The 23,014-nt window shown below is 35.9% G+C and overlaps 1 protein-coding gene across 2 annotated transcripts in view; it reads right to left on the bottom strand.

The window, feature by feature from the left end:
* EYS (eyes shut homolog) overlaps positions 1 to 23,014 on the bottom strand; it is a 2,056,951-nt gene that overhangs the window by 916,118 nt on the left and 1,117,819 nt on the right. For both annotated transcript variants that reach the window (XM_032154320.2, XM_032154329.2), the window contains exons 25-26: positions 7,557 to 7,749; positions 4,669 to 6,435 (exon numbers count right to left, since the gene is read on the bottom strand). In XM_032154320.2, coding sequence (XP_032010211.1) covers positions 4,669 to 6,435; positions 7,557 to 7,749 — 1,960 coding nt within the window. The remainder of the gene's footprint in view (positions 1 to 4,668; positions 6,436 to 7,556; positions 7,750 to 23,014) is intronic.

Genomic DNA, 23,014 nt, shown 5'->3' with positions numbered 1-23,014 from the left:
TGTTTCAAATTTATACATTGTTTAGTTTTAGTTTAAAGTTTGCTGACTTTAGTTTTATTACAAATTTCCAATAAGCAATACAGCGTTGAATTATCAAATTTCCTTTATCATCAAAAATATATCTCTATACCTAGGTTTTCCAGTGATAAAATCTTTCTAGATCTTTATATGTGTAATAAAATGTATAAATACTATAGCAATCGCTTACTATATTTGAAATATTTCTCATTGTATTTATATTAAAAGTATATTATAATGAGATTTAAATCAAACAATGATATAAGTACATGATGCCTAGAGAATGACTTGGTTAAAAAAAAAAAAAAAATCAAAGGACAAACCAGGAATACATACAGAGGAAAACAAGTAAACAGGTAGATTTTTCCATGGTACTTACTTTACTCAAACATCAACTAAACTCCTTGAAAGTGCTGCAGGTAGGAACTGACAAACATTATCTACAAAGTGCTAGACAGTAAGTATTTTCGTTGTGTAGGCCACATGGCCTTCTTGACACCTACTCATTCTTTGGGACATTAAGTATGAAAGTAGCTGTAGACAATATGTAAGCAAATAGGCATGTCTGTGTTTTAATAAATCTTATTTAAAGAGGCAGGCAAGGAAAAAGATTTGATTTCAAGGGCTGTGGTTTGCCAACCCAGCTTTAGAAGCATTATAAGATTTTGGAGGAGAAACAGATGTCCTTGTGAGAGGTGACAGCGTGCTGGCAGTCCTCAACAGCCCTTGCTCGCTCTGGGCGCTTCCTCTGCCTGGGCTCCCACTTTGGCAGCACTTGAGGAGCCCTTCAGCCTGCTGCTGCACTGTGGGAGCCCCTTTCTGGGCTGGCCAAGGCCAGAGCCAGCTGGCTCCCTCAACTTGTGGGGAGGTGTGGAGGGAGAGGCGTGGGCGGGAACCAGGGCTGTGTGCAGTGCTTGCGGGCCAGCACGTGTTCTGCGTGGGCATGGGCTCCGCGGACTGTGCACTCGGAGCCTCTGGGCCGGCCCCACCTGCCCGGGCAGTGAGGGGCTTAGCACCTGAACCAGTAGCTGCTGTGCTCAATTTCTCACCAGGCCTTGGCTGCCTTCCTGCAGGGCAGGGCTCGGGACCTGCAGCCTGCCACGCCTGAGCCTCCCCCCACCTCCGTGGGCTCCTGTGCCGCCCAAGCCTCCCGGACAAGCGCCGCCCCCTGCTCCAGGGTGCCCAGTCCCATCGACACCTGAGGGCTGAGGAGTGCCGGTGCACGGCGCAGGACTGGCAGGCAGCTCCACCTGCCACCGGGTGAAGCCAGCTGGGCTCCTGAGTCTGGTGGGGAGGTGGAGAACCTTTGTGTCTAGCTCAGGGATTGTAAATACACCAATCGGCACTCTGTATCTAGCTCAAGGTTTGTAAACACACCAATCAGCACCCTGTGTCTAGCTCAGGGTTTGGGAATGCACCAATCGACACTCTGTATCTAGCTAATCTGGTGGGGACGTGGAGAACCTTTGTGTCTAGCTCAGGGATTGTAAACGCACCAATCAGCACCCTGTCAAAACAGACCACTCGGCTCTACCAATCAGCAGGACGTGGGTGGGGCCAGATAAGAGAATAAAAGCAGGCTGCCCGAGCCAGCAGTGGCAACCTGCTCGGGTCCCCTTCCCCACTGTGGAAGCTTTGTTCTTTCACTCTTTGCAATAAATCTTGCTGCTGCTCACTCTTTGGGTCCACATTGCCTTTATGAGCTGTAACACTCACCGCGAAGGTCTACAGCTTCACTCCTGAAGCCAGTGAGACCACGAGCCCACCGGGAGGAACGAACAACTCCAGACGCACTGCCTTAAGAGCTGTAACACTCACCGCAAAGGTCCGCCGCTTCGCTCCTGAGCCAGTGAGACCACGAACCCACCAAAAGGAAGAAACTCCGAACACGTCTGAACATCAGAAGGAACAAACTCCAGACACGCTGCCTTTAAGAACTGTAACACTGACCGCGAGGGTCCGCGGCTTCATTCTTGAAGTCAGTGAGACCAAGAACCCACCAATTCCGGACACACTTGTAGGTATAGCAATGAGGATCTGGGAGGATGTGTGTAGGTTATATGCCATATTACACTAATTTATACAAGGGAGTTGAGTATCTATAGATTTTGGTATCTGCACGTTCCTGGAACCTAATCTTTCATGGATCCCAAACAATGACTACTATGACAACATCTGCATCTAAATTGTGTAAAACAATTTTAAAAGAAGAAAATACTATAGTAACCAAGACAGTTTGGAAATGGGTAAAAGAAAGACATATGGATTAATTGAAAAAAACTAAGACACCAGAAGTTGACCCGCATGTATACCATTGATTGATTTTTGACAAGGTGTAAAAGTAATTCCATGGATAAGGAATAAGCTTTTAAACACAAGGCTCTGGAACAATTGTATCACCAAGTTTTTCTATTTTCCTTTCCTTCATTGCCAGATAATTTTAAGATGGAGTCTGGAAAGAAGATTAATTAGACTAGATGGTATTTGTCAGTTAAGAAGTTAGAAATAAGTTCATTTGCTAAACAAATAAGATGGTTATGATATTCATGCTAAGAAAGATCAGAAAATTCAAATAATCACTGTGATGAAAATTTTAGGAAGCCAATTCAAAATTAATTAGGATTGCCTAGAAGAATTAAGAGCCTAGTTGAGGAATTCCATAAGAATTTTAGTGGAACAAGCCATTATTATGAATTTTGACAAAATACAAGCTGGAAATTGACAAATGTAGGAATATAATACATCAACATTGGCTCTTCCCGATCTTCTTTCCACCCTTGTTTATTCTACCCTCTAAATGCTGGAGATCAATTCAAAGGACTGGCTTTAGCCTCCAGCTACTGAACAGCTTTGGTTAATAAGAAGCACCTGCAGAAGACTAGAAGCCAACAGGAAAGGGGTTGTCTAGTATTTTCTAGTCTCCTCCCTGTCTGTTCTTATTGGATTACCTGTGTCCTACTTCCAAAGGCCACACCTTCTGTAACCTAGAAGCTTTCCGTTTTAGGTTCTGGTCCTTCTCTTACCTCTGTCTCTTTAGGCCCAATGCTGGTAACTATGTTTTGCTGTTATTGGTCTCTTGAGAACTGTAAGATCCTTAGTTTTCCTTAAACTCTACCCACATTTTAATAAGTAATTACCATATTAAACTCTCCCCAAATACCCAATTAGACTGTTTATTCGCTGATGTGACTCTGATCAACACAGTGGATGAGCATATTGGAAAATGTCAACAAATGCCTTGCAAATGATTTATTATAATGACTAAACGACCAGAAAGGCAAGAAAAACTGGAAGGAGATTAGGAGATGTAGGTGAGGTCAAAATAATCAAAGAATAGTTGCAATGGGAATGAAGAACAGGAAAAGTGAAAAGTATCAAGATTATGTTTAAGAAGACCAAATTTAAGGTTTTATTTACTAATAATGAAGAATTTGTGTCCTTATTATTTCCAAGAGGTGGCTATGGGATGAATTGTTTGAGAGACATCTTAACTCTGCTACATTTACCAAGAACCTTATATGTGAGAAATGATGTATTAGGCATTGTATGTGAGTTGTAACAGCTAAACCACAAACTATCAGCCTGTAAAAGTACAAGGACAATACCACATTTAAATTTGTAATTAATTTTATCATGGTTTTAAGATATTTTGTAGACAAAATTATATCATATTGAACATACCAAATAGAATGACTTGTTCTTTCATGTTACTGAATTTTCAGCCATAAATTACACACCTAAAGCCTTTTAAATGTTGGGGTAATATATGAAGCAAAAACACACAACCATACATACACAGACACAAACCACTAAGTTTATCGTCAAAGGAAAATTAATTTCACTGCCACAAAGTAACACTTGAAAATTCCACAAGATAGAACTTCTTTAAATAATGAAAAATCTTCTCTTTCTGGTAAACACAATTCTTTAAACTTTTTCCTTTTTTCCATCCTTACCAATTTGATAGCAATTACAAGGGGAGACTAGTGATTTCAAATATGCCTTAAAGTAAGAACTGTTATCTAAGAAAACTGGCTTGTCATTAATGTATCAAGGCTCTGAATTCAAATTCACAGATATTATCTCTTTCAATTTTTGCATAGTGCTTTTGTTAAATAAAATACATGAAATTAACTTATATTCTGAATTATATAAAATGAAACACAAAACTTTAAATTTAAAAATGATATACCATTCCATAGAGGATAGGAAATCTCAAGAATGTTCCAGTGATTTCCTCTTTCCCATATTAAAAAAAATGCCACCACTGAAGATACCGTTAGAAAGAGTATGTTATATTGTGTTCAACCTGACAAAGAAGCTATTTCAAGAGATGAGAATAATAAAAGTTATTTCTAAACTTTGAGAGATCTGTTGTAATGAATTGAACTAGTTCAGTTTCTGATTGCTTGCCAGCAGTATAGCTGTCTCCAACCTACTACTGTATTGATCTGGTAGCCTTTGTGGCAGTGCATAAAGAATAACCGTCTGTGTCAGGTACAACAGCAGGTGCCTTCTCTATTGAACTGGCTGCTGCCCTGATTACAATGAGGCTGTTTAGAGCACCTGGTGACCATGACAGGCTCTTTCTTCTCTGTAGAAAAGAAACTCATTTCTAAAAGTTTACTGAACAGAAACTGAGAAACTCACCGGGAATCATCAGCCGTTGAGGTGCCAGAATGGATTCCAGTGAAGACAAAGTAAGAGATCTAGTGAAGGGAAGATGCCAGCTTGCAGTGGGAAATTCCTGATATTGCACACTAGGCTGAAGTTCCCATTTGGACCATTCTGAAGAAGTCTTGACCTCTTTTTTAAGCGAGGTCATATAATCTGTAAAATATGGCCAATCTGGCCTAATTACAGACATGGAGGAAGACGTCTGTATTGAAAGTGCTGGAGTTGCTGAAACTGTATAAAATGCAACATCGGTGGTGACTTCTGAAAAATCAGGCACTGAGCCTGTCAATGGTGGCAGATTATTTTTGAAGTCATTTGCATGTGTAATTTCTGAATATGTCTTTAAAGTAACATCCGGATAAATTTGTAAGTTAAACTCAAAATCCAGAGAACTATCACTTGGGTGAAGTTTGAACGGTGTATGAGATCCTTTACTTTTTTCCATATCCAATAAGCTGTCTTGATTTAGTACCTCAGTGGGGCCCATAGTTATGCCATATTGTCTTATTTTCAATAGTTTTAAAATGTTTTCTGATACTGACAGTTCATCAGTAGTCATTTTTGAAGTCAAATCAGAATTCATCAAATCTGAAGAGATAGTTTGCGAAGGGACAATGGATAAACAAGTCTTATCCAAACATAAATTAACATCCAAATTACTTGATAGGGTAATGGATTCTTCCAAGGATGAGGATAAAATTGTTCTATTTGCACTCTTTTTAGAAGGAAATAAAGATGGCACTTCTGTGAATGCCACTGATGGTGTTATTTCAGTAGCAGAAGAAAATGAATGCCCAGAAGTGATAGTTTGAGCTCCCATTAGTGCATACCAGCTGGCTAATATCGCTGAGTTCATCCAGAATGTCTCATAAAAGTGGGACTGTTTGCTATGCAAAACTTGATCTGAGAATTCATGAGAGGATTTTATTTCAGTCATAGAACATGTTGCACATGTTTGGCTTAATTCTCTTAAAGAATCAGCAGCCTGTGATTTGATGTTTGTGAGTCTCTGGTTGCTCGAAGCTTCAGTAATAGCCTGATATTCACTGGGAATGAAGGCTTTTGTACCAAACCGGTGCAGAGCTGATGAGTTTAAGATGGTTACCTGTTTAGATATAATTATCTTAGGAGGAAAAATGGGAGACATCGAGGGGCTGAGCAATCTCCAGTGCTCTCTTCTTGAAATTAAAGAATCAGCTGAATATTCTTCAGTATCCTCTTGAGTCCCCCTAGAGACAACTGGAGTTGCACTTACGGAGGCAGCTGTAAGCAGGAATCCACGGGAGAGTAATGAGTGCCTGTTTAGCTCAATATCAGCCCCTGGAATGCTTCTAATTACTGAAGTCATTGGGGTAGCAGATGAAGCAACAGTCTGATAGTTCTCAAATAATAAAGATTGTGTAGGAAAAATAAAATCTGACATTAAGGAAGACATGATAAATGGGGTCCTTGCTCTCCTATCAGGAAAAAAGAAACCTAGTGTGGCTGCTGAAGTTCGAATAGGTATATGTGATACCGATGTTTTGTCCTGGACAATTTGTGCTGGGTCATGAATACCAAAACTCAGGAATCGAGAAGAGGAAACATCTGCGGAAGAAAGAAGACTGTGTTTTGCTGAAAGCTCTCTAGTGACAATCAGTTCTTCGAGTAAGTAGCTTTCCAAGGGTGTGCTAATTCTTAACGTTGCCAAACCAGTGGTTGGGAGAATGTCATGCTTGACAATGCCTGTCTGTTTCGGACCTACAAAAAGGAAAAAAGCCAAAAAGATTAGAAAAATGAATTAGAAACGAACCACTTTGGCACTGGGATAAATCTCAGGCAAATTGCACTGCCACCTTACATCCATTATATGTAGACAAATATGGTTCTGTAAATCATATTTCTAATAAAAGTGTGTGAGGAGTTTAATGATTTCACAAACTGCATAAATGCAAAAATTCCTATTATTTACACTCCATGGGAGGGCTAAAGTCAGAACAAATGGCATTACATAGAATTGGCATATTCCCAACTAAATGACTCCTTTGAATAAGAAAACATGAAAAATTACAACTCCTTGTCATTGACACAACTAATGAATGTTTGACCTATCGGGTTAGAAATGTTAGAAATAATGTTTTACTTCCTCAATAGGCAAAATGTTCTGTTCATATTAGATAACACTATATTTCAATTTAATTTTTTAAAAGAATAGTAATTACATAGATGAAAAATAGACAAGGTACATTTCAACTTAGAATACCCAGTAGCCTTCAAAATTATTTTTTCTTAAAGAATTCCTTGCTAAGGGCTACAATTCTTACTCTGATTATCCGAAGTGGCATTGACTACATGAAGAGTAAATTTGGAATTTAATCTACAATGTACTGTTTATAATATGACATCACTTGATTTAGAAAGTTAAATAATTGGACATGTAAAAAACAGCCTCAAGTTGTTAAAATAATTACAATAGGAAAATAAGCACATAGCTTTTATCTGAGTGTTAGTCAAATAATTTGACAGGAATATAAATGTACCTTAATGACTCAGAGAATATGAAGTAAAGACACATTGATGCAAGTAGCACAAGGCCCTTTTAAAACAAAGTGTGCTGGGATTGAGGTCTAGTTGTCTATTAAAATTTACACAGTGGAATAAAAACTGTTAATTTACATTTTTTTACTGATCCAGAAATAGTATTAGCAAACAACATTACTTAAAACAAAACTTTAAACAAGAGACATAACCAATAATGCTTAATTTTACACCCCTAAAAATCAGGTCTCAGAAAAAAAAAATTTAATAACTCAGAAAATATGCTTTTACTACACAACTTTTTCAAACTCATACGTCTTAATATCTTACCCACTTCTACTTACCTTGATCAACTGGGTAAGTGTCCATTATGGCTGGTATTCTAGTAGCCTTTATAGATGGAAAGCTGCTGACCAAAGTCTCAGAAGGGGAAACTGTATATGTCTGTGTGGAAACGGGATCTGTTCTTTGAAAGATGGGAGTTAAACAGGTAATTCTCCTTATTTCATCACCACAAAGAAGCCAAATGGAGCAGGTCTGCAAATGACAATTACAGTAATTAAATTAAGCTCGGTTTCTTTGTTCCTGAGAGAAATTTTAAAGTTTGTTTTGAGATCCATTTGCATTTTCATAGACATATTGGATAGCTCAAATAAAATATTTTACTTGAAAATTAAATCTCCATAGTAAATTTTACCCATATTTCAAAATGGACTCGATCCTTTCAATTTGAGATATGCACAGTGGAATGCCCAAATTTATTCTTAATTCCTTTACTTTTAAGCCAAAATACTATTTTTACTTTTGAGAATATAGTTTTCCAAGGAAGAATTTGTACTGTATGGTAATTAATGTGGATATAAAAAAGAAGTCACATTACAAATTATAAAACTTTTCTGCTCTAAAAGTCAAATTTAGTTGGAAGCTAATGTAAAATGCAGTATCTGCAACAGAAAATTTGAAAACATATTCTTGTGATTTGCAAATTATTTTAGTTTGTATTGGCTTGCAGTAGGAATGATCGTTATATGTTTTAGTTTGACATGAAAAGGCTATTTCTACCATATCCTATAAAATAGCTTTCACATGAAGAAACTGTGAATGAAAATTGCGATAATGTATAAATAAGTATAAATGGACCAGAGAGATACGTTTATAAATGTAGAATTAAAAACAAGTTATACTACTTGAATCATTTTTATTTGTAAGAAAATAATATTTCAAAATGATTTTAAAATACTAATACATGTCTATTTCCTAATAATAAAGACATACCTAATAGGCATCCCTGCTTTAGTGTTCTAATATTTGTTAAAGATTACATCTAATTTGCAGAACACTTAAGTCTTGTTTCAGATGTGGGTGGTGGTTGTTTCACAGTTCCATATTCTGTAGTCACTTTCAACTTACACCAAAAAGTTTGTATAAATGTCAGATGATTCCTGATGTTAGATAACTGCTTTTCTCAACAAAGAAAAGCCAGGACCAGATGGCTTTACTGCTGAAATTGATCATACTTTTAGGAAAGAACTAGCACCAAGACTTTGCTATTGTGAATAGTGCCGCAATAAACATACATGTGCATGTGTCTTTAGAGCAGCATGATTTATAATCCTTTGGGTATATACCCAGTAATGGGATGGCTGGGTCAAATGGTATTTCTAGTTCACAACCCAAATGTCCAACAACGATAGACTGGATTAAGAAAATGTGGCACATATACACCATGGAATACTATGCAGCCATGAAAAATGATGAATTAATGTCCTTTGTAGGGACATGGATGAAGCTGGAAACCATCATTCTCACCAAACTATTGCAAGGACAAAAAAATCAAACACCACATGTTCGCACTCATAGGTGGGAATTGAACAATGAGAACACATGGACACAGGAAGGGGAACATCACATACCAGGGCCTGTTGTGGGGTCAGGGGAGGGGGGGAGGGATAGCATTAGGAGATATACCTAATGCTAAATGATGAGTTAATGGGTGCAGCACACCAACATGGCACATGTATACATATGTAACAAACCTGTGTGTTGTGCACATGTACCCTAAAACTTAAAGTATAATAATAATAAAATTAAAAAATATATAATATGAAAACAAAAAAAAAAAAGAAAAGAACTAACATCAATTCTTCTCAAGCTATTACAAAACATCGAAGAGGAGGAAATTCTTCCTTACTCATTCTATGAGGCCAGCATTACCCTGACACCAAAACTAGACAAGAACATAAAAAAAATCCACAGGCAATTATCATTGATGAACCTAGATGCAAAAGTTCTCCCCAGAGCACTAGCAAACTGAATACAACACCACATCAAAAAATAATACACTATGATCAAGTGGGATTTATCCCAGGCATGCAAGGATGTTTCAACATATGTAAATCAATAAATGTGATATATCAATCAACAATATCAAGGACAAAATCTATATAAATATCTCAATAGATGCAGAAATTAATTTGATAAAATTGAACATCACTTCCTGATAAAAACTCTCAACAAATTTGGCATTAAAAAAATACCTTAACATAATGAAGGTCACAAATGACACACCCACACCTGAAATCATACTAAATGGGCAAAAGCTGAAACCCTTTCCTCTAAGAACTGTAATAAGACAGGATGCCCACTTTCAACATTGTTATTCACCATTTTCCTGGAAGTGCCAACAAGAGCAATTAGGAATGAGAGAGAAATAAAGAGCATTAAAATTAGAAAAAAGGAAGTCAAATTGACCCTCTTTGCAGAAGACATAATCTTATATATAGAAAAACCTAAAGACTCCATCACAAAATCTCTTAGAGCTGATGAACAAATTCAGTGAAATTGTAGAATAAAAAAATCAACATACAAAATTTAGCATTGTTTCCATACACCAATGATGAACTATTTGAAAAAGAAATTAAAAATTCAATCCCAGTCACAATAGCCACACCAAAGAAATACATAGGAATAAATTTAACCAAGGAGGTGAAAAATCTCTACAAGGAAAACTACAAAACACTGATGAAAGACATTGAAGAGGACACAAATGAAGGGAAAGACATCCCATGCTTATGGAACAGAAGAATTAATATTATTTAAATGACTATATTAAACCATTCTGCATTGCTATAAAGAAATACCTGAGACAGGGTATTTCATAAGGAAAATAGATTTAATTGGCTCTCAGTTCTGCAGGCTTTAGAGGAAGCATGTTGCTGGCATCTGCTTGGCTTCTAAGAAAGCCTCAGCTAGTTTACAGTCATAACAGAAGATGAAGAGGGAGTAGGCACATCACATGACAAAAGCAGGAGCAACAAAGAGAGAGAGAGAGTGGGATGGGTAGGAGACACACACTTTAAAATAACCAGATCTCACAGGAACTCACCAACTACTATGACACCAGCAGAAAGTGATGAGGGATCCGCCTCCATGACCCAAACTCCTCCCCCCAGGCCACACCTCCAGCACTGGGGATTGCAATTTAACATGACATTTGGGCAGGGTAAAATATTCAAACTTTATGAATGACTATGCTACTCAAGTCAATCTACAGATTCAAAGAAATCTCTATTAAAAGACAAATGATATTTTTCAGAGATCTAGGAAAAACAATTCTAAATTTATGTGGAATCACAAAAGATTCTGAATAGCCAAAGCAATCCTAAGTAAAAAGAACAAAGCTGGAAGCATCATATTCTCATATTCTCTGACTTTAAATTATACTATGAAGCTATAGTAACTTAAAACAGCATGACATTGGTATGAAAACAGACACATAGACCAATGGAACAGAATAGAGAAGAAAGAGATATATCCACATATTTACAGCTAGCTGATTTTTGATAGAGATACCAAACAGTAGAGAAAGAATGCTATCTTCAACAAATAGCGCAGGGAAACTAGATATTCATATGAAGAAGAATAAAACTAGACTCCTATCTCTCACCATATACAAAAATCAACTCAAAATTGATTAAAGACTTAAGCATAAGACCCCATGCTATAAAACTACTAGAAGAAAACAGAGTAAATGCCTCAGGACATTGGTATAGGCAAAGATTTTTATGAGTATGATCTCAAAAGCACAAGAAACAAAAACAAAAATAGACAAATGGAATTGAGTTAAACTAAGGAGCTTCTGCATAGAAAAGGAAACAATTGACAGAGTGAACAGATAACCTACAGAATGAGAGAAAATGTTTTCACACAATGCATCCAACAGGGAACTAATATTTAAAATTTTACAAGGAACTCAAACAACTCAACAACAATAAAAAATACAACCCCAACAAAAAAAGTGGACAAAGGGCATGAATAGGCATTTTTTTCAAAAGAAGACATACAAATGGCCAAGAAACATATGAAAAGCTGCTCAATGTCACTAATCATCAGAGAAAGGCCAATTAAAACTGCAATAAGATATCATCTTACATTAGTTAGAATGGCTATCATTAAAAAGACAAAAAATAACAGAGATTGGCAAGAATGCAGAGAAAAGGGAACCCTTATATGCTTCTGGTAGGAATGTAAACTAGGACAACCTCTATGGAAAACAGTATGGAGATTTCTCAAAGAACTAAAAATAGAACTACCATTCAATTCAGCAGTCCCACTACTGGGTATACATCCAAAGGAAAATAAATCATTATATCAAAAAGATACATGTATTTATATGATTATCACAGCACCATTCACAATAGCAAAGATGTGGAATCCCCCTGTCAGTGAAGACTGGATCAAGAAAATGGTGGTATATATACACAATGGAATACTATTCAGCCATGAAAAGAATTAAATCAGGTGTTTTGCAGCAATGTGGATGGAACTGGAGGTCATTTTCCAACGTGAAACAACCAAGACACAGAAAGACAAATACCCACATGTTCTCAGTTACAAGTGGGAGCTAAATAATGTGTACATATGGACATAGAGTGGAGAAAAATAAAAACTAGAGACTTAAAAGGGTGGCGGAGGACATGGGGGGTGAATAATGAGAAATTACTTGTAGGTACAATGTCTGTTATTGGAGTGATGGATATACTAAAATCCCAGATTTCATCACTATGCCACATAGTCATGTAACAAAATTGCACTTGTAACCCTTAATTTGATACGAATTTTTTAAAAGCTAAAAGAGAATTTTAATGTTCACAACACAAAAAAGATATCTTCAATATTATGCTGATTACCCTGATTTTATCATTACACAATGTATACATGCATTGAAATATTACTATGTATTCCATAAATATGTACAATTATTATGTGTCAACTAAAAATAAAAGAACAAAAGAACTATAAAGTGTCTGTGTATAAAAACTTAAACATTAAATGGAAAAATATCCACAGCAAACAAAAACACAGGGTCAACAGGATCCCTTACCATAATGGATACAGAATGCATGTAAATTAAAAAAAAAGAGAAGGGGCCAGGCGTGGTGGTTCACACCTGTAATCCCAACACTTTGGGAGGCCAAGGTGGGCGGATCACGAGGTCAGGAGATCGAGACCATCCTGGCTAACACGGTGAAACCCCGTCTCTACTAAAAATACAAAAAAATTAGCTGGGCTTGGTGGTGGGCGTCTGTAGTCCCAGCTACTTGGGAGGCTGAGGCAGGAGAATGGCGTGAACCCGGGAGGTGGAGCTTGCAGTGAGCTGAGATCGCACCACTGCACTCCAGCCTAGGTGACAGTGCGAGACTTTGTCTCAAAAACAAACAAACAAACAAAAACTTAATAGGTACCAAGATGATATAGTAATTTCTATGAAACATGACTTAAAAAACTTTCTTTCTGAATCCATATTTGAGAAAAAACATGCAAATAAGATCTTCTGAATTAGAGCTTTATGAGAATATGGTCATCTGCTTTCATGTGGACATTGTATAGCCCTCTATGTCTTCACTCAACAAATGTTTATTGATCAATATCTAAGTGCCAGTGACTGTTGTAATTGTTGGAAATGAATTGGTCAACAAGATAGGCAAAGTTTCTCCATTATATACTTTGTATTTTAGGAAAGAAATTTGAATTAATTAATTAATATCAATTAGTGATAAGTGATATTAAGACAAAATATCCCAAAATACATAATAAGGAAAAACAGCAACGGCTGTTTTGGAGGCAGTGGCCAGGGAAGTCCTCTCTGAACAGGGATATAAATTAAGGTGAGTATTTTAGGAAAGAGTATCGAAGGCGAAAAGAAGGGCAGTGCAAAGGCCTGCGGGCAGGAAAATGCTTAATATGTATGCAAAAGCAAGATGGACAGTTAAAGAGAATAAGGGAAGGCCATGTAGGTAGAAATGAGGTCACAGAGGTGATTAGAAACCAGATAATGTGGCTCCTTTACTTGTTTGTTGTTGAATTTGGAATTGATTCTGAGAATTATGGGAAGCCATTGGAATATTTGAAATAGGAAAGTTCTGATTTTACTGATATCATAAAAAGCTGACTGTAGATAATAGACCCTCAATGGAGTTTGGATTCGGGGGAAGAATAGAAGCTAAGGTATATTTGGGAAGCAGGCAACGATCCAGGAAAGGGAAATAATTAGACTGACCTGGAGTGAATATATTAAGTAAAGTTTTTATTCGGGGTATATGTGGAAGGCAGAGCCTATAATATACGCTGATGGACTAGATGTATGGGGTGAGAATAAAAAGTTTAGTGAATGATTTGTAAATTTGTATTCCTATCAATAAAATAGAAATAAAAATTAAAGAAGACAAGCAAATTTACTAAATTATAGAAGACCAGTTACAGATTGGAGGATAGATCACAATTTCTGTTTAAATACATTAAATTTGAGAAGCTTACTGGCTACCAGATATGTAACAAGTTGAAAATATGAGTCTCTCTTGAATCAGAATTATTCTTAAATGGTTTCAATAAAATAAAGTATGGTTTAAAGAAAAGCAGTGTTATCCCACAGTCCTGTCTAATTTTCTGGCAATAGAGCAAGAAAATGGCAGAGCAAAGATTTCTACCTAAGAAGTGAGGCTCCAGAACCCACACTTCAACCCACTATACTATACTTTTGATATATGAAACATCATCAAGATATTTGTTATCAATATTTCTATGCTAAAGTTGATTATTTTAGGTAATAAAGCTAAAACAATCTTCTACTCTGACAGTCTACTTAACAAACATCACTGTCAATTAAATTTAATCATCACAAACCATGTTTTAAGATCTGGGCAAAACAGTTTCTATTATCTCAATGACTTTACAATCCAGTGGACTATTAGTATATTTCACTCTATTGACAGTAACATTTGAAGATAACATGTTGTGGCTTATCCTTATTTTCTACGTGAAATAAGGAGTACATAATACAGAAAAAATCCAGCATCCTTCAGGTTACTTGTTCCTCTTCCCTGTGTCTTTCCAGCCTACTTGGAGTGGTTTCATGCCATTGCTGACCTCTGTTTACCTCACTAACCTCTGGTTATTTTCAGCTCTCTTTTTTTTTCACCTGTAAATCCAATTCTCTCTATTATTTAAGTGTTAGAAATGGTTTCTGTTTTCCTCATTAAGATATTAACAGATCTTCAGTGTTCTATAAAAGACACATAGGATATTTCTCTATGTGGTTATCTAACTTGATTGGGAGACAAAAGGCAAAGTAGGTGGCAACCAGAAAGTGAGAATAATATTCTGAAGATACCATTTACCCATAATAATAAAAAACTCTAGTAATAATTAAATATCAAATGTTAAGAATACTTTGCTCCAAAACATGTAATATTGAGATATCTTTGTACTATTTTACTGGGCTAGATAAATATTTTAGTTTCTAGGTTTTTAAAAAGATTTTTCCATACAAAATCAGTATGTAGGGTTCATGATAATAACTATAGTTTTTAATGGCATTCCTGTTATGCCAAATTGATTTGTATGTCTTTTCCAGCATACTACCAGTGCCCCTAGGCAGGAGACTATGTTACATTTTCCACTGAATGGCCGGGGCTAATATGATGGCTGGCACATACTGATGTACTTGATGGTGAGTGAACATTTATTGGAAAAAACTAAGAGAAACATATCGAAAACACATATTTATCTAAGTACATACATATTTCTCTTTCCCTTTTGTAGATAAATGTATTGAAAGAAATATTCATTAAATCATCTAAACTTTTCATTCTCTCCTCAAGCCATTCTAATCTAGCTTACATGTCTCCTTGCCACTAGGACAGTTACAGTGAAATTCCAGAAATCCTATTGTGCTGTTAAATAGAAAGCACCATTTTTGATCTTCATCTTATTCAAATCATCTACAATATTCAACATGCTTAACTACCACCTTCTAAAAAACTTGGTTTCTCTCTAACCTTCTACCTCTTTCTCCTATTCATTATCAATCTCCTCTGCTGGCTCCTTCTCTTTGTAGCCTCTAGTTTGGAATTTATCATGGCTTAGTATTCAACTTTTTTCTTTCTCCATTCTCCCCAGAAGCATTGTCATATATTCAAAAAGGCTATAAAGATATCATATATCGATGAGTCCCAAAATTATATCTCTACTTCACCCTTCTCTGAAATACATTTTTATATAACCAACTGCTTATTTAGAATCATTATTTAAATATCTCATGGGTACCTTAAACATAACATGCACAGTATTGAACTGCTGATTCAGTCTCTCCATTCTAACATGTTCCTCCAACCACCTGTCCCATCACAGGAAATTTATTATCATTACTCTATTGCTGAAGTCCTCCCTGATTTGTCATTATCTTCTATCTCACACATCTACTCAATACAATGTCTTGCTAATTTTTCTTTCATAACACATTTCAAATCCAGCCTTTTCTCTGAATTTGCTTTGCCACAAATATCAAACCATCGTTATCTTTTACATAATACTTGTTAGAGCCTAGCTGGTTTCTTCACTCCTACTTTTAACCTCCTTCTAGATCTTTCTTTATGTAAGAATAGGGATATTTTAAGAACCTGAATAAGATCACATCATTTGCCTTTTGAAAAAACTTGTTAGTATGTCAATTCCACTTGAATAAAATTCAAACTAATTACTATTTTTCTGACTCTCAACCTAACCTGACCCTGTTTACTTTTACAGGCACTTCTGTACTTTTGCCCCCACCATAGTTACTGTGCTCAACTCCCATTATCCACTCTTTACTGTCCCATACAGGACAAGATCTTTTCCTCCCCATGACCCTTGTTTATGCTGATACATCTGACAGCACATCCATACCCTCACTCTTCCTTTGGATTATTTCTTTTTATCCCACGGGTTATAACTTAAAGGTCCCTTCCTTAGAGAAAACTTTTCTACTATCTACATTATTTTTCTATCACAATAACTTTTTCTTTTCCTTCTGACTACTAAATACAGTTTAAATTATATTTTATTTTTCTATTGCCTTGATTTACATGTCATTCCTGGTACACTGTAAATGTCACTAGGTAGAAGCCTATCTCCATTCCATCCTGCATTGTATTCAGCACACCATTTGTATGCTGCTAACCAATTAGCATTTGTTGAATGAATATAAAATTATATTTACAAAATTGCCTCTATAAATTAGGTTAAAGAGTTGAGCAAGCAAAATGTAAGTATTTTTACCCATAACTCGTTTAATTAAAATTTGAAACACAGGATGGCCCTTTAGATGCCTTTATATTACAAGAAAAACAACCAACCAAATATGAGAGTTCAATAGGCACCAGTCTTGAGCTACAAGAGTCATCAACCTTACTTTGAGAAATAAGGGCCCACATCATGTGAATAGTCTGTCTTGAAACCAGAGATGACAGATGAAATGGAAGTGCAATTAGCAATATTACACTCTTTCTCTGTGTCCTCTACACTTAAGAAACATTTTCCCCTTTTCCCAAGGTCTATCATGAAGAAATGCTTAATGCTGCTGAAGATGAGCTCAAAAGAATTGGTAAATTATTTGAAAATTTAGCAATTTGAAAACTAAGTAAGCTCAAAGCCATTTACCACTATCCCATTTAAACATGCATCAAGAAACATTTTCCCCCTTTTCCAAGATCTTTCAATAAGAAATGTTTCATGCTGCCAAACATGAGCTCAAAATAAGTGGTAAATTATTTGAAAATTTAGCAATTGGAAAACTAAGTAATCTCAAAGCCATTTACAACCACCCTACTTAAACATGTGTCAGGTAGCTCCTAGGCTTTAGGGACTAATACAAACAGAGCCCTGGGTGAGTTTTTCTGGTTGCTTAGCAAGTCACTAGAGGAAAAATGCAAGCTGGTAGAAGAATAGGTCCTATTGCCTCTTGTGTTGGGTGGACTTCCTGATGAGCTATACAAGGCTAGGACATTAGAATATGTAATGTCATGGATGCTAATCTTCCACAAGATAGTGCCTCCAGGTTCAAACACTGCCCTACCTGGTAGTTCTGGCCCTTTTTGGGATAACTATTTTAAACCAGGAAAGATTTATAGGAAAAAAGTGCTCACAGAACAAAATAATTAGTCCCATTTAGCTTTTCTTTTTCTTTTCTTCTGTTTCCTCCTCTTCCCCCCACTTCTACTCCATCCTCCTTCTCTTCTTTCTTATCCTACTGCTGCTCCTCTTCCTTTTTCTTCTTCATTTCAAGAGCATAACCCCACAGAGAGCATAACCCAAAGTGCCTGGAAAACCTCTGTTGCCTCCCAAGAGCACACAGAACTTCGCCCTTCTTGAAAAAATCCATTGGACAGGAAATCATTCAGAATTTTAGAGGAGTCTGGTGAAGTCTCTCTTAGATTTCCAAACCCTGCAGGCTGTTTATCAAAATCTTATACAGCCTCATATAAACCCTGTGATCTAAAAAAGATGTTATCTAAGACTCCAAAAAGGAAAGCCCCTTCATGTAGTTTTCTATATGTGATAGGGCTCCCAGAAGTAGATGGTCTGGTTCTGTGGAGGTGAGTCAGTGGTCAGATCTGAAGAAGTAAGTGTGATCTATGCATGTCCTCCATACAGAGTCTATCTTAATGGATTACATAGATGGTACTACAGATCATATGAATTATCCTTCTGCTTAGGCTGTGTATAGTACTAAAGTAAATGAATACCTGTGTGTGTGTGTGTGTGTGTGTGTGTGTTTGTGTGTGTGTGTGTGTGTGTGTGTCTGTTTTCTCTGCCTCAAGCATCTACCAAAAAGGTGGCCAAGCTCTCAAGAATATATATAATGCTGGTATTCTTTTCTTCCCTTATGACAACTTGACAACACACAATAGGAATTCTCATTTCCCTAATCTGCATTATTTCTCTCTTTTTTTATTTTTGGGTGGAACATGTTGCATCAAATTTATGTGCTTCGCTCTCTGTATCTCTGTCTCTTTCTCTCAGTTTAGAATAATTCATCTATAATGGCTCCTGAGAGTCATTGCCTGGGACACTGCAATGTAACGTTGTTTTATTTATTTTCCTAGGTTATCCACAATATCCTGTCATGAAAGTTTAAAATGTCTTTTCCTAGGGGAGGATGATAATGATGTTTTCTGTCTGATAACGTAACAATGTATGGCCCAAACTTTTCAAAACATTTTCAAGTATGTCAGTCAATTAATTGTTAATTCAAATCAGTTTTCATCTTTCTCAAGGTTAAAGGGGAGAATAAAATCAAAGACCATGAATAAAAGCTGTGGGTCCATAATTTTATATATTTGTATGAAGTCTGAAGAACATCAAGAATTTGTGAAATTTTCCACAGAGTAGAAGCACACAAGCTCCATCTAAGTTTTATGGGGTGACAACAATATAAACATGAAATAGTCACTTCTTCCCTGTTGTCTGATAATTGGTAGTGAAAACTTTAAGGATAATTTTATTTTTCCTTATTGAATTTGGCTACCAGAACTTCAGGGGATTTGCTTCAATGGCAATGCTTCTGAAAGCACAAGTTCATTGATTTGCTGTATAATTTTAATCTGCAGGGAGATCTTCTAGCGGACTAAAGAATGCAGGAATAAGGATCTTAAGAAATGCACTGAATCTCACTTTTGTTTCTAGTCTATCCAAAAGAAGGTGCAATAAGAAGGGAAATGGAAAGCATAGCTCAGGGGAGAAGTCAAGGTTAATACTAGAGACAGATGCTCAGGCAACAAATATTGCTGCAGAAAGTTGATGAGGCAAGAGGTCAACATGCATTGTTTTACAGGCAAGGTCTCAAAAGCACATTGACTATGTATCAAATATATGCCAGAGTTATCTTTCAAAATAAAAGTCTGACCAGGGGATTCCTCACTTCAAAAAGTCATCACTGGCTTACCACTCTTCTTGGAAAAAAGTAAAAGAATTTAATCTAGCATACAATATCACTGGCTATTTCTTATTGAATATTGATTTTTCTTATTGAAAACATGGTGAGAACCTTATTCAGGTTACCCCCAAATTTTAAACATATGAGATTTTCTCGAATTTTCACAATGATTAAGTTTAATTATATGTCAATTATTTTGGATATCCATGATCCTAATCAAAGAAGTGCCAATGGCCTTCTTATACACTAACTACATTTGTAGATATTGAGTTTTAAAAGCAAAAATAGTTTGAATGTTAAAGTTAAATGCTTGACTATGGCCAAGCTTATATTGGAAATACCATTGTTTTTAATTTAAATTTAAGTACTATATATTTAACTCCAAATAGAAAAATCAAGAAATTACTCTGTGTCAGTCATCATATCAGAACAATTTAATAACTCATAATTACTACAGGTGCAAATTATCAGTGTGACTAATATATATAGTTATATATAACATAACTAAAACTCTGTGGTCCTACTGTCAATAGCATCCCCTGAAATTTTTTTTCTAAATTCTCACCTAATTGAAAACAAATACCTTAAAGATTTCCCTGAGACCACTGTTTATGACTCACCAGTCCTAGAAACTGATATCTGATACAGAACCCTGAGTATGTACAAGTAAAAGAGCCCTGAAACATTTCAGAAGTCAAATTGTTTGATCTTTCCTACTATTTTGGTAAGAATGCATGGAATTAGCAGACACTATAGGTAAATTAGTGGGTCATCAATGTGAGGATCCCAATACTCAATTGATTTTTCAGAACTGGCAAGTAGAAATTTAAAACTTTCTTTTTCTTACCACCAAATATCTATACCATTTAGGGAAGCTTTTCTTAGTCACAGAATGTTCAACCGACTGCTCATGAGAAAAGACATTTATTTCATGAAACATCTTACATTCCTCCATTGGAAATAATGTCCTCATTCTCTGAATCTGTATAATGTTATGTGTTTACATTTTATGCTGCTTACCCATTTCTTTTCTGTGTTGTAATTGTTGTTTTGCATGTTGTATCTCTTCTCTACGAATTTGAGTTTCTTAGGACAAAAAAAATCTAAAATAGTTGTTAGAATCTAAGTTCAATAATATATACATATTAAGTGCTAAAATTTGTGTCATAAAGGATATTTAAAAAATAACATAACCTCACATCTTTCCATTCACACTCCTTGAAAGTAACTTGCAAGCTTTCCTACCTGTTCTCCCTAGAACAATGTCTCCTTGTATTCAAGCTGACTTGCTACACTTGACCTCCTATAGGGACTATTACTTGAGCCAATCTGAGCAAACAAATTTGGACTGCATACCTTTATTTTGCCATCCATAGCATCTTGTGTTTATACCTCTATCAACACATATTAGTTATTATATTATCATTTGTTTATCCATTTCTCCCATGGAGTATTATTCTATGCCAACCCAAACAGCCACAGTTGTCACACACCAATGAATACACTGATCATTTTATACTTATCTTTAACTAATTTATCATTAGAAAGATAAAGTTGGCATCTTCATTTTAGAACATTAAGAACAATGTCTTCTGAATACTTTCAAGCCTCTCTCATTTTCTACAACATACTGTGGCAATACATATTTTCTTTCTCCTTTCAGATTAAAGTGAGTCAGCCTTATAGTTACAATGTCTTTGAAGCTAATCTTCAAACTCTGGGAATGTGCACACAGCCCTCTCCTTACTTGGGAATTCAAGTGCAAATGACATGAAAACAGTTACAGAAAATAAGGCAAAACCAAATCAAACACTATCATACAAGGACACGATCTAACATTCAAAATATATCAAAAGCAGCAAGCAAGATATGCTGTGCTGTACGTCAGTATCCCTGAGCTGCATGGAGAGCAACAACCAACAGGTCTTCCTTCCTACGCATTGACTCTTTTCTTAGTTTCATTTATTTTTAATTAAGGGGGGAAAAGCTTAAAGCAGGTGGTTTCTGTATGAATAAAAAAAAGATTCCTAAGCCAAAAGAGAAGTATAAAACCTCTGCAGTGGCAATGCCAGAAAAAGCAGAGAAACAGAGATTGGTTTTTATCATCAAAAATGCAATAGATGCAAGTTATATTTTCTCTCACTGCCTTGCCAGAATTTAATTATTTATAGAATAAGCTAGCAGGTGTAAAATGCACAGTTCCATTTGTTATCATGTAAGAACCATGTGAAGAAAATACGTTTTGGTTAAAAAAAAAAAAAAAGAAAAAAATTGAAGGAACTATGTCTTAGTCTGTTCAGGCTACTGCAAAAAAAGATACCATAAACTGGTTGACTTATAAATAACAGAAATTTATTTCTCATAGATCAAGAGGCTGGGAAGTACAAGTCGAGGGATGTTTAGTGTCTGGGCTTTCTTGCAGATGGTGCCTTCTGGTTATGTCCTCATAGGCTGGAAGGGACTATCTACTTATCTGCAGCTTTTTTATAAGGGCACTCATCCCAATCATGTGTACTCCACCCTCATGACTGAATCACCTCCCAAAAGCCCTACATTCTAATACCATAGTCTTAGGGGTTAGAACTTCAACATTTGGATTTGGGTGAGGGAGATACAAACACTCAGCCCATAACAGAATATATAAGCTAATCTTTCTATAAGTTAATGTAGTCTGTGCTCACCAAAAGAAATCTGAGTATGGCTCAGAGTGAAAAGATCTAGAACTGTATTTTGGTTGCAGAGTGAAAACTTTCTGACATAGTGCTCCCGGATATAGGGTTTGGATTTACTGGACAAACTACATTCTAACATTTGCTATCTATGAATAAGTGACCAACATCTCTGAGCCTGTTTCCTCATCATCACCATAGGAATAAATAATCATCCTTACATCGCAAAATTGTTTTAATCATTCAATAGGACAAAGTATCCAAGACATTTAGCCTGGTAAATAGTTAGGCTTCCTTCATAAATAACAACATTTTAATGGAAGCTTATGGCTCAAGTGATATTTTAAATAATTCTAAATATTATTGTAGAAAACAATGCATTATATCTTTAACAGTGTATGATATTGCATTCAACAGACTGTTCCACAAAATTCTTGTGCTTAGTTGTGATTCACACCACAATAATTGTAATCCATTCATGGTTTTGTTCATGTATAATAATCAACAAAATTTTATTTAGAATCTACTACGTTGTATCTGCCTGGAGAACAGAAGTAGATAATATGTGCACAGTTCCTGTTTTATGGAACTTATTGAAGAGGAGAAAAGCAGACCAGAGAGGGAGAAGGAAACAGAGAAGGACAGAAAAGGAGGTGAGAGTAGTTGGTCAAACAGTAAATATATAGCCACAAAAATAATTGATGAATTACAATTTCAGTAATTGCTATGAAGACAAATTATAAAATGCTGCCTAATTTCTTGTGGGAATGCAAAATGGTACAAATATTTTAGAAAACAGTTGCACAGTTTCTAAGTAAACACACTATTACTATATAATCCAGTGAGTGTGTGCCTCAGTGTATAGCAAACGAATTGAAAACAT

Source organism: Hylobates moloch, unplaced genomic scaffold, assembly GCF_009828535.3.
Source record: "Hylobates moloch isolate HMO894 unplaced genomic scaffold, HMol_V3 SCAFFOLD_2, whole genome shotgun sequence".
NCBI lineage: Eukaryota > Metazoa > Chordata > Mammalia > Primates > Hylobatidae > Hylobates > Hylobates moloch.
The sequence above is the reverse complement of the archived record's forward strand: the minus strand, read 5'-3'. Positions and strand labels throughout refer to the sequence as shown.